At 33.8% G+C, this 14,480-nt stretch overlaps 3 protein-coding genes and 1 non-coding gene across 5 annotated transcripts; 2 read left to right on the top strand and 2 right to left on the bottom strand.

Moving 5' to 3' along the window:
- The first annotated feature begins 2,226 nt into the window (after positions 1-2,226).
- On the top strand, positions 2,227-3,490 carry LOC140842514 (probable WRKY transcription factor 49). The gene is made up of 3 exons (XM_073210476.1): positions 2,227-2,567; positions 2,644-2,796; positions 3,100-3,490. Exons 1-3 carry the CDS (start codon positions 2,305-2,307, stop codon positions 3,422-3,424), a joined length of 741 nt encoding a protein of 246 aa, XP_073066577.1. The 5' UTR covers positions 2,227-2,304; the 3' UTR covers positions 3,425-3,490.
- Positions 3,491-4,031: 541 nt separating this feature from the next.
- TRNAK-UUU (transfer RNA lysine (anticodon UUU)) lies at positions 4,032-4,104 on the bottom strand. The gene has a single exon. It is a non-coding gene; the product is annotated as a tRNA-Lys (tRNA).
- Positions 4,105-4,663: 559 nt separating this feature from the next.
- Positions 4,664-8,092, bottom strand: LOC140842513 (receptor-like cytoplasmic kinase 176). Of its 2 annotated transcripts, none has more exons than XM_073210475.1 (6): positions 7,499-8,092; positions 6,682-7,010; positions 5,972-6,107; positions 5,688-5,830; positions 5,427-5,550; positions 4,664-5,310 (listed from the first exon to the last, which is right to left on the bottom strand). In XM_073210475.1, the coding sequence occupies exons 1-6, from the start codon at positions 7,548-7,550 to the stop codon at positions 4,874-4,876; spliced, it is 1,221 nt and encodes a 406-aa protein (XP_073066576.1). In that variant the 5' UTR covers positions 7,551-8,092; the 3' UTR covers positions 4,664-4,873. The 2 variants fall into 2 exon arrangements, with proteins under 2 accessions (XP_073066576.1, XP_073066575.1); XM_073210474.1 differs by having other exon boundaries at positions 7,493-8,090.
- Positions 8,093-12,326: 4,234 nt separating this feature from the next.
- LOC140842515 (transcription factor AS1-like) lies at positions 12,327-14,307 on the top strand. The gene is given in 3 exon segments (XM_073210478.1): positions 12,327-12,430; positions 13,329-13,802; positions 13,804-14,307. Coding segments are annotated over 2 exon segments (579 nt in total). The 5' UTR covers positions 12,327-12,430; positions 13,329-13,499; the 3' UTR covers positions 14,080-14,307.
- The last annotated feature ends 173 nt before the right edge of the window (positions 14,308-14,480 follow it).

The following is a 14,480-nucleotide window of genomic DNA, read 5'->3' on the forward strand; positions in this document are numbered from 1 at the left end:
TTTCATGTACAATAATTCCTTACAGATATGTTATCCATGTATCATATACACCAATGAGACGACACTCATATACATTTAAATATAGAGTGTCGCCTCATTGTAATCTCAGTAGATTAATAATCATGACTTTGTCATCGTCCAAAGCCACCGGCAATCACGTACGAATGCTATTACATGAACTCATTGACCCAGGTCGAGTCCAAATCAACTTCCGATCATGACAACAACTGATCAACTGAATTTTATTACAACGCCAATCATTCAACGTGTTATTTCTATCTCATTTTCACTTCTGATCAAAACCATAACCCAGTGAATTTGATAACCCAAGAAACATGGGAAAATCTGTCTTAACCGGAAATTTGACCTCGAATTCAAAACATAACTCCATTGTCCTAGCTGTTAGCTGGAGTTGGTACCAAATTCCCTTTTTTCTAACCGTTCGAGAAAGAAAGAAACCATTATTAGAGTACGTACGCTAATAAATACAATAGCTCCAAACAAAAGAATATGAGTCCGTTGTAGTTCGATCTTGAGATTGTTTGAACCCGTAAATACTTAAACAACCTTTTTAAAACTTCAAGCTAAACCTTTGTTAATTCAAGGAGCCAATCAACTTAGTTCAGTTATAATATCAGTAAAACAGCCTATCTTCTGTCTGAAAAATAGCAAACTATTCATACGATATGAATTGATTCTTTGTAATAATTATTCAAAATATTAAACTAATTACGTAAAATTTGATTGTAGTGTGATTATCATAATGTTGTAACAATATAATAGGCCGCCAACAGGCACAAAATGAATCGAATTATATATCAGTTTTTTACTCCATTTCCCCAAGCTCGACCGACAACTATTACCACACGTGTGAGATTCCTACGAGTCAGCATTGGTTTGACTGTTTTTCCTTCGTCTACTCTCGGACGGCCTAATTAATGATAAGTAGGCGACGGCTAACCGTTCATTATATTAAGTGCTTGATTTAATGGTCTTCGGACTTGTGCAATAAGTCAAGGGAACATGAAATCAAAACGATTATTTGTAATTCTGATTTTCAGAAAAATATGAATTGTATCAGTTGAATCACATTAAATTCTTAGTGTTGGGGAAGCTAATATTAATTGCGCTAATCAAATAGTTCGACGAAAGATGATATTTAAGATGTTGTACAGTTTAAATACAATTCACTATGCCCATGATAAAACATGATATTAAATGAGTACTTTAAAAATATGATGTGTTTTGGACAATGTATGTTATGCTTTATTTACTCGGACATCCAATATTAGTACATTATTTTTTAATAATGCCACATATACAACTAATATATCGCTACATTGATATTTAAGACATTATATCGTGAGATTTTCTAATTATATAGATTTTGTATTTAATGTTCGGTGATATTTTGACAAATTGAATTTTTATATTAAATTTTTGTGATGTACAAATTGATATACAAATATTGATGTACAAATAACATCACTCTTTTACCCCCAACGGTCCCTTAAGTTAGAGTCTTGACTACTAATAAGTAATAGAATTTTGCTGGAAAGAATCTTGACGTTTCAGTTCCTGATAAGAAAACAATAAAGCCATGCAGTTAGTAAGTGGGTGAGAATAGAGTTTTGAAATTAAATGCAAAAATTCCATCTTTAAACACGGATTATTCCATCCTACCCCTGCCAGCAGTGCCTGCAGGGGTACATCCAAGGGCTAAAATTTTTTCTGGCCTAATTTTTTTTTTCCCCATGAAGTGGAATCTCAACCATTGATATGGGGTGTGGGCACTGCCCCCACACCCAGGATCGAACTAACTAAACACGTACAAAAATAGGTAAGTTCCACTCTATTTCACATAATTTTCAAATTATAAAAAAAAATATTTGAATACACCCTACATCAAATTGTCCACTTGTAGGTTGATACAATAAGTTCTCAAATTTTAGTTCGATATATTAATTTTCCATTTTCATCATTTTGATACAATTATTAACGTGTCATCAGACACGTTAGCAATTTTCTCTAACACCAGCAATTTCGATATCATGTAAGTATTTTGAAGTGTCATATCAGCATTTTTCGGTTCCGTGTTAGCACTATGAAAGCTCAAATAAATCAAAGTCGACGAAGTTTCCCTTCCTACATTTATTCAATTCATGAAGCACTATCGCAGCCATATACATATATACCTAGTAATTAAAAAGCTTATGCTATATATAGTCGACTCCGAACTTGCAAATGCAAAAGGCATAGTTTGTATATTTACAGTACGTGGTAAAGCTCAAAATAATATCCTAAATGGATGAACTAGTAAAATTAACAGAAGGGTCTGAAGATGAGCTGGTGAATGAACTTCTGGACAATGAGTCTCCATTCGTTTTCCTGTCTAGTAATGATGATCATGGAATAGTAGTGGAAACTAGACCCTTCCCTTCGATGGATCCTCGTCTCGTGTCAACGTTGTATTCAGGCCCTACGATTGAAGATGTGGAGAGTTCTTTATCCGAAATTATCTATGGAATCCATAGCATTCAACGCGAAGATAGATCAGAAGCATGCAGGTTCGATATCGTGTTGGTTTTTTTTAATTTAATTTTGCTAATACGAGTGCATGAAGTTTGTTTGATTCGTCCGCAGAATTTCGGAACTCGGTGGTGTAATCAAGGGTGGTTATAATGGAAACAAGAAGTATAGTTTGAGAATCAAGAATCATGGAAGTGCAATCAGTGATGATGGGTATAAATGGAGGAAATATGGCCAGAAATCCATCAAGAATAGCCCCAATCCCAGGTGGTTGATATAGTATATTACTAGAATTAAAAGCAATATTGCACTTAATTTTTTTAAACATCTAAATCGCTTATTAAAATCAATTGGTCTTGAATTTATTTGATGAAAACTATTTAAAAATAATCAAAATTTTGATATTTGTACTTTGCACACACCGTTAGATATATGTGATTAATGATCTTTGCATCACTCAATGTTTGGCTCTGAGTTTTTTTTTTATACAAAAATTGGAGTTCAAAAAATAACTTGTTCATCGTCTCATCAACGAATCAAACTTATCGAACATAAGAAAATTACATGCAGAAGCTATTACCGGTGCGCGAAACCGAGATGCAATGCGAAAAAGAGAGTGGAGAGAGCCATGGATGACCCGGATACCCTAATGGTCACCTATGAAGGCCTTCACGTCCACCATGATTACCCATTTTCCTGCCCAACCAGAAAGAAGCTCCAAAGGCCCACACATGAAGCCCAAAATCAGGCCCATGATAAAAGGCCTAAAGTTATCAGTCCATGTACAACAATTGACCCAGTTAATAAGGAGTTTGAAGTTGAAGCAGCACTGATAGGCCCACAAGGCCTGCTTGAAGATATTGTGCCATTTTCTATTAGGAATCCCAATTCTTGATCTTGTGTTTCTTCGCCAAATTTCTTCGTAGAATGTTATTCTCAGTGTTTTTCATAACGTCGAAATAGTCAGAAATTTACATTTCTAAGCGATTGGAAATTAGAAAAATATATAAAGACATAATCACAACTAAGTATATTTTTATTTAGATTCATGGAAAATTTTAACACACTAAGCAACCGAATTATCAATGTTTGACCAGGTGTGATCTTGTGGGACACTGCTCTCATGAGAAGATCAAAGGGCAATTTTAACCACACATATGCGGGGTCCACTAATTTCTTTAAAATCAACGGTCCAGATCTTGTGGGGCACTGTCCTCACAGGTAGCTTCGACACTACCTGGTAAAGGATGCCAATCAAATATTTTTTTATTGAAAAGAATAGAAGAAAAGAAAGTTAGAATATGAGAAACATGTTTTTTCCCTCTAAATAAGATTGGATAAACAATTTTCAGAATGTGAATTGAGAAATTATAAATAACATTGGCCAAATATGAATTTTAAAAAAGGGCCTGCTTACTCACAAATTTAAGTTATTATATTATATATTTAAAAGTTAATAATCATAATTGGAAAAAGAAAGAGAAAAAACCCAAAAATTAAAACGCCGTCTGTGGGAATCGAACCCACGACCACGTGGTTAAAAGCCACGCGCTCTACCAGCTGAGCTAAGACGGCTTGCTGATGACTTGGCTCATAGAATATTATATAACAACGAATAATGAAATATCATAAAGTTCACATGGAATTACGAAATTTAAGACTAAAAAGGATCCATTTAGTCTCTTATCTCTTACTAGGTCCTGCGTTGATTGCGGTTAGTGGAAGATATATTAATTCATAACTAACCCCACTTCATTATGGGGGTGTCATTACTTTCTTGATTCCAATTATATTTGCTCTTACTCTTTCGAATTCATAAAGTCAAATTATGCTGACTTGTCTTCTTTCAGCTATTCAATAATGTTACAAAGAATGTCTAAAGGTGGTAACATATCACCCAATAAAAAAAGTGATTCCGTGCTACGTTTGGTGGCATTTATTATTTCAAATTGGCCCTTTTCATGATTTATATGTGTGTGTGTGTCTATGTATGTATATATAATATAATTAGGCATCCCTCATCTTATTTTTGTTGTAAGGTCATGACTTTGTGTTCCTAAACATCAAACATCCTTGATAAGATCCAACCAGTGATGTTTGTTTTGCTTTATGATTTAATATTTTTCAATATTAGTTGCACAATCGCCACAACAAAGTTCAGTGATCCTAGAACATTTCCCAGTCTGCATCAAAATTCTCAAACAGGAAAAGCTAGGTGCTCATAGATCTGATACCAGCACAAAAAGAAGCATGACCATGAAAACAAAAATGTACAAAGCTTCACATATATAGATACAGATCACGTACAAGTTCTTGCTAATACCACATTCAAGCTGAGGAAGAATTATGTGTAAAGGGACGGTCTTGGATAAGCCATTGGTGAACGTTTTGCTACAGTGTCGGTCTTACCAGACTTGCGTTCACCATTCGGTTGGCTTGGTTTATTACTCCGGTTATCCTTTTGCTCGTTTTTCGGAGAGTCCTGCAGTTGCTCTAACACGGTTATCACATTGTCCATATTTGGCCTAGATCTTGCATCCGTACTCAGGCACTGGAGTGCAAGATTAGCTGCCTTCATGGCTCGTCCCAAAGAATATTGCCCTTCAAGACGGGCGTCGATGACATGAAATATCCTACGCTTGTTGGTGAGGTAAGGTTTCGCCCACTCAACCAAATTGTGCTCCCCTGACGGACGATTCTTGTCTATAGCTTTCTTACCGGATAAAATTTCTAGAAGTACCACCCCGTAACTGTATACATCGCTCTTTGCAGTCAAATGACCTTAATAACAAAAAAATTTGCTATTTAAGAGAACAGGTATAAAAAAAGCTCGGAAAAAAAAATGTTCCTAGATTACCGAAACCAGGAGCCTCGAGTTGGCACGCCGCCATCTATACCTGTGGAAAGATACTCTGGAGCAGCATATCCATAAGTTCCCATCACTCGTGTAGATACATGACTCTTATCTCCAGTTGGGCCGTCTCTTGCCAACCCAAAATCAGAAAGTTTCGCATTGTAGTTCTACAAATTATGGAACGGAAAAACAAGCGGCACAACACACTAAGCAATATGTCGTCTCAAGAATATACGTAACATTTTCAAACATTGAACTGGTAATTCAAAACTATACAACATACACAAGAATTGAAAATGCATACCGAATCAAGCAGGATATTAGAGGTTTTGAAGTCCCTATATATCACTTTCGTCTCAGCGCCATGAAGAAAGGCGAGTCCTCTTGCAGCACCAAGTGCAATTTTCATTCTTAGGCTCCAGGAAAGTGGCTGGAAATAAGAACCTCCTACATTGAGATAATAGCAATCTATCAATAAATTTTCAATTTGACAATAATTTTAACAAATAAACATTATTTTCCGATCACAACAAACGAAATGCACAACGATTATATTAGTATAATCCTGTCAGAATATGTGAAACTCACTCCTGAATAAGTGATTCTCCATGCTACCCTTTGGCATGAACTCATATACCAAAAGCCTCTGTTCGTCCTCTAAACAATAACCGATTAATTTTACAAGATTAGGATGGCGAAGCTGCCCAAGATAGTTGATTTCTGCCTGTTAATCCAAAAAACAATATCCATAAAATGTAAAATATATGAATGTGCGACAAGAAGTCAATGGTCTAACTAGAAACATGTCAACTTGCATCCAAAATTAAAGCTCACTCATACAAAAAGAAATATCAATTATACAGCAATAATGGCATATCTTCCCAATCATAGGAGTTTGTTATACTATCCGTATTAATGATTACAAGAAACAGTTAATCCTTTATGTTAGAATCAACAAACATTTTCTGGTATCAAATTTAACGCTATTAAGATTACAATATATCTCTGCTATGATTTATTTATTAAGAAAGACTGGATATCATCTTTACCCTAATGAATTTTTACTTGCATAAAGAGTTGATTAGTAACAACTGTAACAAGAAATGAGAAAGGTGAAAAAGAGTTTTAGCACTCTAGGCATTAAGCCGTGAATGTATTTCTTTACAGACAATCACATGTAGTTCATGTGTCGCGTTTTTGCTCAATATGTTTATACTACTACAAGTTAGTTTTTGCAAAAAATTCGTTAAAAACCCAAAAATATGGTAAAACATTAACAGGCGACAATCATTACATACCAGCCATTCCTTGTGGCCCTGACACCCTTGTTGGTTCAACCTCTTAACAGCTATCACCATACCAGAGCCAGCCCTCGATGCAGCAAGGGACTGTTCATCAATCCATCCCTTGAAAACCAAACCAAAACCACCTTCCCCTACTACACTATGGGGCTGAAAATTTCTAGTGGCAGCCTTAAGATCATTGAATGTGAAGCTTTTCATATTTGAAGATTGCAATATCTCTCCCTCACTTCGAGGAGTCGGAGGTACTGATGCAGATGAAGCTTTGCTACTTGAATTACTCAACTCTATCCCATCTCCACTGGCCATTTTCGAAGAATTCACACCTTCATAAGAGTTTGAAATTAAGGATAACTAATGAAACTGCAATCGAACCAGTTATCAACAAGGGGGTAGAATCTTTTATTGCCAAATAAATACTCAAAAACAAGGGAGACTTGAAAGTGTCATAGTTAATTTCAAAATTAGCGTTAGACCAGTTTTCGACAAACAATTAGAAACTATGGATCAGTAAAACAGACTCATATTCTGGATGGCATAAACAAATCTGTGGAATGCATGATGATAAAGTTATAAAAATTAAGGCAACAAAATCTATTTAATTCACGAAATACTAACAAACAAATCTACAATATGTACCGAGGCGAGAATCCTCACACTCGTAAAAAAAATAAAGAAAACACCATCATTTTCAAGAAAATTAAGAAGAACTTCAAACTAAGGCCTTATTTTCTCAGGTGAAACAAACGATTATTTTCCTCCTATAAATCAAGAAACTAAAAACAGGTGAAGATTATCCAAAATATACCTGTACCAGTGTGAAAAGGGCTCTCGGCCTTTATCTGGTTGCTTGAGCAAATCCCCATCAAAATTCCAAGTCACTCTCCCAAAAGTCCAAAAAAAAAACAGAAACAAAAATAAATGCTCGTATTCTTGTGGCAGCTCAAAGACACAGGTCACAAAAAATGATGTCTCAAATCCGAAATCAAGTACAAGATTTCATATCTTTCATTACATGTTCAAATTAACTAAAGCAAACAAAACTAGTGGCCTGGGTCTAATCTGAATCCCTTTGGGTTTTCTTGATTCCTTTCTCTAAAAGTAAGGTGTTACCCGCCAGCTCACCAATCCTCTCTCGTCAAAGTTTAAACCAGATATTCTTGATTACAAAACAACAAAAAGATGAGATTTTTCGTGGAGAAACAGAAAAGGAAGATGAAGTATAGATGAGTAAATGGTTCTCCTTCATGGGATTTCTGAGTGCTTTCTAAAATTTAATTCAATCAAAGGTCTCCTTCCTCGTAAGGGGGCTCACGTGCAAATAATCCTTTTTAGATCTCTGCTGTATTCCAGATTGTCCCGCTTCTTGTCTTTTCCATGGAGTACAAATTTGAGGTGGGTCGGAATATTGGTCAAATTTTGTAATTAGTAATGGAATTTGTGTTATGTCAATTATTTATTTGGTATCTGCTATGTGATTCACATGGATGATTGACGACCTTTAAAAGAGAATACTTTGGAATTATGAACAGATTATTTTTAATGGCAATTTTTTTTATAAAAGTATGGAACTGAGTCTTTTCATCTATTTTCATTATTTAACGAGAAACTTTTTTATAATTGATATTATTATATCATATATATGTGTATCCAAAAATAGGGTAGGTCTCTTCTCACGAATCTTTATTTGTGAGACGAGTCAATCCAACCGATATTCATAATAAAAAGTAATATTCTTAGTATAAAAAATAATAATTTTTCATGCATGACTCAAATAAGAGATTTGTCTCACAAAATACGATCCGTGAGACCGCTTCACACACGTTTTGCACCAAAAATATAATAAATAAATTTAAATTGAGATTCTATAATTTTAGTTTAAAATTTTATAGAATAAATGAAGTTTTCTACAAGTAGTTCAGTGGCGAGTGTTGGAAGAATTCCATATTATCTCGATATCATTGGTTTTATTGGGTTCCACGCCACCTACCAAGAACAAAGAAAGATAAATTAATCATTGAAAAAACATAATTTGAATATTTACTCACATTTGCTAAAATCCACCAATGCACATCTGTTTGGTTGGGGGATGAGATTTTCAACAATTGCCATTAAAATAATTTATCCTATAATTATGCCAAATTTCAAACTAGGGAATGATCGAGTAGCGAGCTAACCGAAGTCGATTCTGGCAGACGGGAAAAGTTGATCGACGGGCAACGAGGGCTATATCTTGGTCATTGATCTAGCAAGAGAGCAGGGACGGATTTAGTGTAGGGCGAACGGGGGCCACGGCCCCCCCCAAAAAATTTTAAAAAATTTTTTAGTATATATTAATTTTTTTTAAACTAAATATATAAACAGATATATATATATATATACATGGCCCTCCCAAAATGAATGATATGTTCATGTATCTCAGTGGCTAAAGCCAATTATAACGTTTGCTCCAACCGATTTCGAAACCTGATCCCTCTTTTTTTTTTTTGGCTTAGCGACGGTTGTGACGGAAACTGTCGCAAAATCCGCGACGGTTTCTTATAACCGTCGCCATATAGCGACGGTTGTTGAGAAAACCATCGCGAAATAAACTAAGCGGCCTCCCAGTGTCGAAATCCTATATCCGCTCCTGCAAGAGAGTTAGCATTGATCCGACGATAGGGTTATTTTAGTGAGAGAGATGGTCTGAACAACTTAAGCCCAATGCCAATTAATTACATGGGCTTGGATGCAGTTTATTTAAGCAAAAGATTCCGAAAATACAATATATACATTTTTATATAAAATTATATTTAAATATTTATCTTGTTAGTATTTAATTACTCTGATTATGTATCGGTTAATTAGATCCTATTTATGTGGTACTACCCTCACTTCATTTCAATGGGTAAGATCTTGCCACAAATACAATTTCAAAAAAAAGTGGGTCATATATATACATGAGCAAATCTTGATCATCCATCCTATCATGGGAGAAATGCTCATATGAATAGAATGAAATAAACCTTTTTTCGTGGATTCCAGATACCAAAAGGTGGACATTGAAAGATCCAAATGCGAATTAGAGAGGACTGTCGGACTGGCCAGAAATTCAGGTCCAATTGGAGGATCCGATTCATTAACTAGACCTAAATCCGCCCAGGCAGATCCCTATAACATATTGGCGGTCTGAATCGACTTTATCTCTTATCCGTGGATTTACATTATATTATTAGATTTGTAACATTTATATTAACAAATTTTGATATTATGACATGAGTTTTTATTTAAAATCAAATTAGATTTTTATTTTTTTAGTATTATTATATCATAAACAATTTATAATATATATACACATGTCAAGAAACACTAATTTTAATATATATATATAATTTTGATATTATACGTCCATCGTATACATCTATATGAACATCGATGATGTGACATTCATTTGTAGATCGTGACATTCATTTATTAGATCTACAATTTTGATATGATGACATCAAATAGATAAATGTCATCTTATCGATATTCTAGTCTGTACATAAATAAATATATATATACATAAATAAATAAATAAATATATATATATATATATATATATATATATATATATATATATATATATATATATTATAGGTACACATCCTATCAAAATTTAATTGTTTTTAATTGAGAAAGTGGTCAGTATTTAAACACGATTTAAATGATATGTCCACGTCAACCACTTCTATTCCCAAACATGCCTACACAATACATGACAAACCTTCATTTATTATGACAAATAACAGTAATAAATGACTTTGACGAGGCATGCGTGTATATATTAACTATATATTAGCATTTTTTTTATTCGAGTATATATATTTTTTGATGTTTTTTATTTCATCATAAAAATAAAATATTTTTTGGGAAAAAATGTGTTATAGATATGATATATATAGATAGAGAAATATATAAATAAATAAACAATATATATTATGACGATGAACTCACTAGTGTTATTATTTGGTGTATACTGAGAAATTCTTGAACTAATACAGTAACTTACAAATCATATTAACCAAATAAATCTTACTGAACAAGTTTTTTGCTTCGCATTCACCGCAGATGGAGATAAATGAGAAACTTATATTTGGATTCTAATTATTGAGACATATTTGCGTTTTTGGTCCCCTGCCTCTTCTTACTAAACAAGATTTGAAACAGTTTTTGTCTGTGATTGATTACCAATCAAACTATGTAATGATCAAATTAAAAAATGACAAATTAGTGTTTATTTTTTCCAATGAAATTTTTACTACGAACTAGTCAAAGTTCCTAAAGATTTTTTCGTGGATTGCATTCACGAATTTGTCATTTCCCTCTTTTGCATGTTGTAATTTTTGCATTTGATCTATGAGATAAATGTTAAATACAATAAAAACACAGAGAGGGGATGTGAATTAAAAAAAAAACCAAATTTTTAGATAGAGCAGATCGTATGATTTCAAGCTATCAACTTATCAATCATGATCAAGAAAACATTATATCTATACCAGTACTTTTACCTCCGAAATGAAAATCTCCCCCTTGTGATACCATCAAGGTAAATGCATGTAGACGTTGCGGTCTTGCACTCTAAGGACTATTTCGGGATTGTCATAATGGGTAGAGACTTGAATGGTATAGTTCTATTTGTACAGTTCAATTTGCTGAAAGGAGATGTTTAACTGGATCCTTTCCTCCACATTGAAGAAAATTATGGCATTGTGCAGGGGAAGACAACATTTTTAAGACGCAACACTCATTTTCGTTAATTTTTACACTCATTTCGAACAGCTGACATCCGCTGCAGGGTAAACCACCGCCTCTCGTTGTTCAAACAACTATCCAAAGTTCCTGGAGCTCTCACTTATCATATTCTATTGTGGAAGACACCATTTTTAGGACATAACATTCATTTTCGTTAATTTTTAATTTAAAAACCCATAAAATTTTTTATATCAACATTTTTACATTTAAAATAAAAATCAATATATTTAATGAGAAAACAGATGTAACATATCACTGATAATACTGAGTAAGAGAGTTGTCTTTATCAAATTCGTCTCCTTGTACCGTGAAAGCCGGACTACAGCCTTCCCCACAGATTAACCCCATTTAATGCCATCACGTACCCCTTTTATTATTTATTATTTGTATATTATATCCCAAAAAAATATATTATTTTGGGATTTTATGGCACTTAGAAATGAAAATTTATATTTATATATAAGATTTTTGAGAAATTTTCTTGTATTGATTACTGTTTTATAAAGATAGTGAACTCATTCGAACCATGCAAAAGTTTTTTGATTTTCAAGTATTGAAATTATTACTCTTCAACAAAAATATCGAAATTATTATACTCTGTCACCTGAATGTTTCAGTTTTTGCAGTGTGTGAAATTACTAAAGCTGTCAATGGAATACAATCTTACTATATGCATGCAGTGATGTTTGCCATGGTGATAGATGCAAAGTTCTAAGGCTCAGTCAATGGAAGTCTAACATATTTTTTCTGGATAACTCAAATAAAAAATCTGTCTCACAAATACGACTCGTGAGACCGTCTCATACAAGTTTTTGCCTTAAAAATAAAATAAAACTAACAGAAAATTTCAAAATAAATAAATAATCCAATTAAACAGTTGTAGCTATCAATTCTGAGGTTGCTCACATGTTTCTATATCACCCTTCTTTCTTGAACCTTAAAGTTATGAAGGGGTAGCAATTTCAGATTGCAGGTAACGTATATATGTTAATAAATATGAGAAAATAGCTAGGAAATGGGATTTGGATAAAACTTGCTGGTTTTTTTAGCATGATTATAATTGTACGTTAGCTTTAATTTTTATTTTTATTTTTATTTTTGCCTGCTTTGATCTATTTTTCTAAGTTTTAATAACTATGTGCCTGTGTTCTTTTGGGTTCTTCTTTAAAGTTTGATTTATTTTTTTATTTAGATAAAAACATGAAAGATTCAAGAAATGTGTGAAAATCTTGAGTAGAGAGGATTGTGTTTGCTTTGCTAACACCTCTCCAGAATTTTTCACTTTTTCTTGTTTTTTTTTTTGCCTTGTGGTACCATGTTTTGTATACCCTTAAGTTGTTTGCAACCATGATGCAATGTTGCTTCACTTTAAGAGTCGATTCTTGTTCAATTTTTTTTTTTATGCAGAGACTTTATATATATTTTCTCGGTTCATGGAGGAGAAAACTGTCAATTTTAGGTTGAGTATTTGAACACTAATTCTAGTTTTATTCTAATTAGTTATGTAATATATCTTATATTTTTATGATCCCACGACTTCCTTAAAATTAAAGTAATCAAGGGAACTAATGGAGCATTTGGTCTAGAAATGGCTTTAACTATTGATTAAAAGACACCCTTTTGATGATACTTACTATGAAATTTGTCATGGTCTGGTTGACTACTTTTTTTTTTTTTTTAATGTTTTTGGGTTGCATTTTTACCTTGTTCCATTAGTTTGTTGGACCAATCAGAGCTTTCATATTACATGAATTCTAACCGAATTATTTCGTGGTCCAAGAACAACTCTTTTACAATCAATGTGGCTTGAAACTGCTTATAAATTTGTGATGCTTGTGCCTTTACTCATATTTTTTTGATTGTGTTATCAGATAACTGCATGTGAAGAGTTTGGTACTCCATATGAATCAGTTTCTAATTCGGGTGGAAAGTCGTATTTAGAAAGAACCGAGGATTAAGAAGGATTCATCTACCTGAGTGTAGCATAGTCTTGCATAAAATTGATTGTAGAAAACTTCATCTCGACACCCCAAGAATCTACAATGACCACTTCAAACGGCAGATTTCTCCATACTAATCACCCTTCCTCTCCAACATCACCAGTGCTTCCTCCATGGCTAGCTAGTTTGAGTTCGACACCGACTATGAGGCCACCATCTGTGAATTTAAGCCTTTCTCCTTGGTCTCAGCCTGATACAATACCAGATAATGGATCGCACGGCCCAATGAATACTTTCGTGTTTCATGGCTTTAATCCTCTAGTTGGAGATAATCCAAATCCAGTACTTTCTGAACTTATGGAATGCTGCAAAGAGTTGGAAGAAGGGCAGCAATCTTGGGTTGCTCAGAAAAAAAGAAGCCGAATGGAGACTGTAAAGGGTTGAACTTCAGTTGGAATCGGAAAAGGCTAGCCGAAGGAAGGAGTTAATGGAGGCTACAGAAGCAAAAGTGAGAGCTCTTAGGGAAGAGCAAAGGGCTTTTTTGGTTCGCATCAAAGCCGAATATAGAGAACAATTAGCAGGATTGAGAAGGGAAGCAGAGGCAAAAGAGCAGAAACTCGCCGAGCAGTGGGCTGCAAAACACTCGAGGCTAACTAAATTTCTCAAGCAGATGGGAACTTAACACTCGGTTCTTGGAACCGTAATTCGGTATCATTGAATAAATTTAACATGATACTGAAACCTGCATGTCTCTATCTTTAAGGAGTAAGTCATGTCAAAGATTGTATTTTGCATATTCAGATTCTGTCGATTCTTAACTTGCATCTACCGCAGTTATCTATTGCAAGAAATGTCATTTGTTTCATATTTGTTTTGTTGGAGAATAATGCATGGATAATTTATTATTAATAAGTTTATGCAAGTCTTGGTTCGTTGTCTCATGTTCTGTCAAAAATGGAGTGCTAATGCCGTGCAATGACTCTGCAGATGTCAATGCATTTGTTTTGCTGCTGTTCTTGTTCACAAAAATACAAGGCATAAAAAGATTTTTTAAATTTAGTGGGTTATAACATATTTTTATTT

The sequence above is a fragment of the Primulina eburnea genome, chromosome 10 (assembly GCF_022965805.1).
Source record: "Primulina eburnea isolate SZY01 chromosome 10, ASM2296580v1, whole genome shotgun sequence".
Classification (NCBI taxonomy): Eukaryota; Viridiplantae; Streptophyta; class Magnoliopsida; order Lamiales; family Gesneriaceae; genus Primulina; species Primulina eburnea.

Bases quoted from the DNA above. Each gene is read 5' to 3' on its own strand.
- LOC140842514 (XM_073210476.1), top strand. From the start codon at position 2,305: ATGGATGAACTAGTAAAATTAACAGAAGGGTCTGAAGATGAGCTGGTG. The intron at 2,568-2,643 runs GTTCGATATCGT...ATTCGTCCGCAG, and splicing joins GATAGATCAGAAGCATGCAG to AATTTCGGAACTCGGTGGTG. The intron at 2,797-3,099 runs GTGGTTGATATA...AATTACATGCAG, and splicing joins AAGAATAGCCCCAATCCCAG to AAGCTATTACCGGTGCGCGA.
- LOC140842513 (XM_073210474.1), bottom strand. From the start codon at position 7,550: ATGGGGATTTGCTCAAGCAACCAGATAAAGGCCGAGAGCCCTTTTCAC. The intron at 6,108-6,681 runs GTATGTAATGAT...TTGGATTAACAG, and splicing joins AGGGCCACAAGGAATGGCTG to GCAGAAATCAACTATCTTGG. The intron at 5,311-5,426 runs GTATAGATGGCG...TTTGTTATTAAG, and splicing joins TCCAGAGTATCTTTCCACAG to GTCATTTGACTGCAAAGAGC.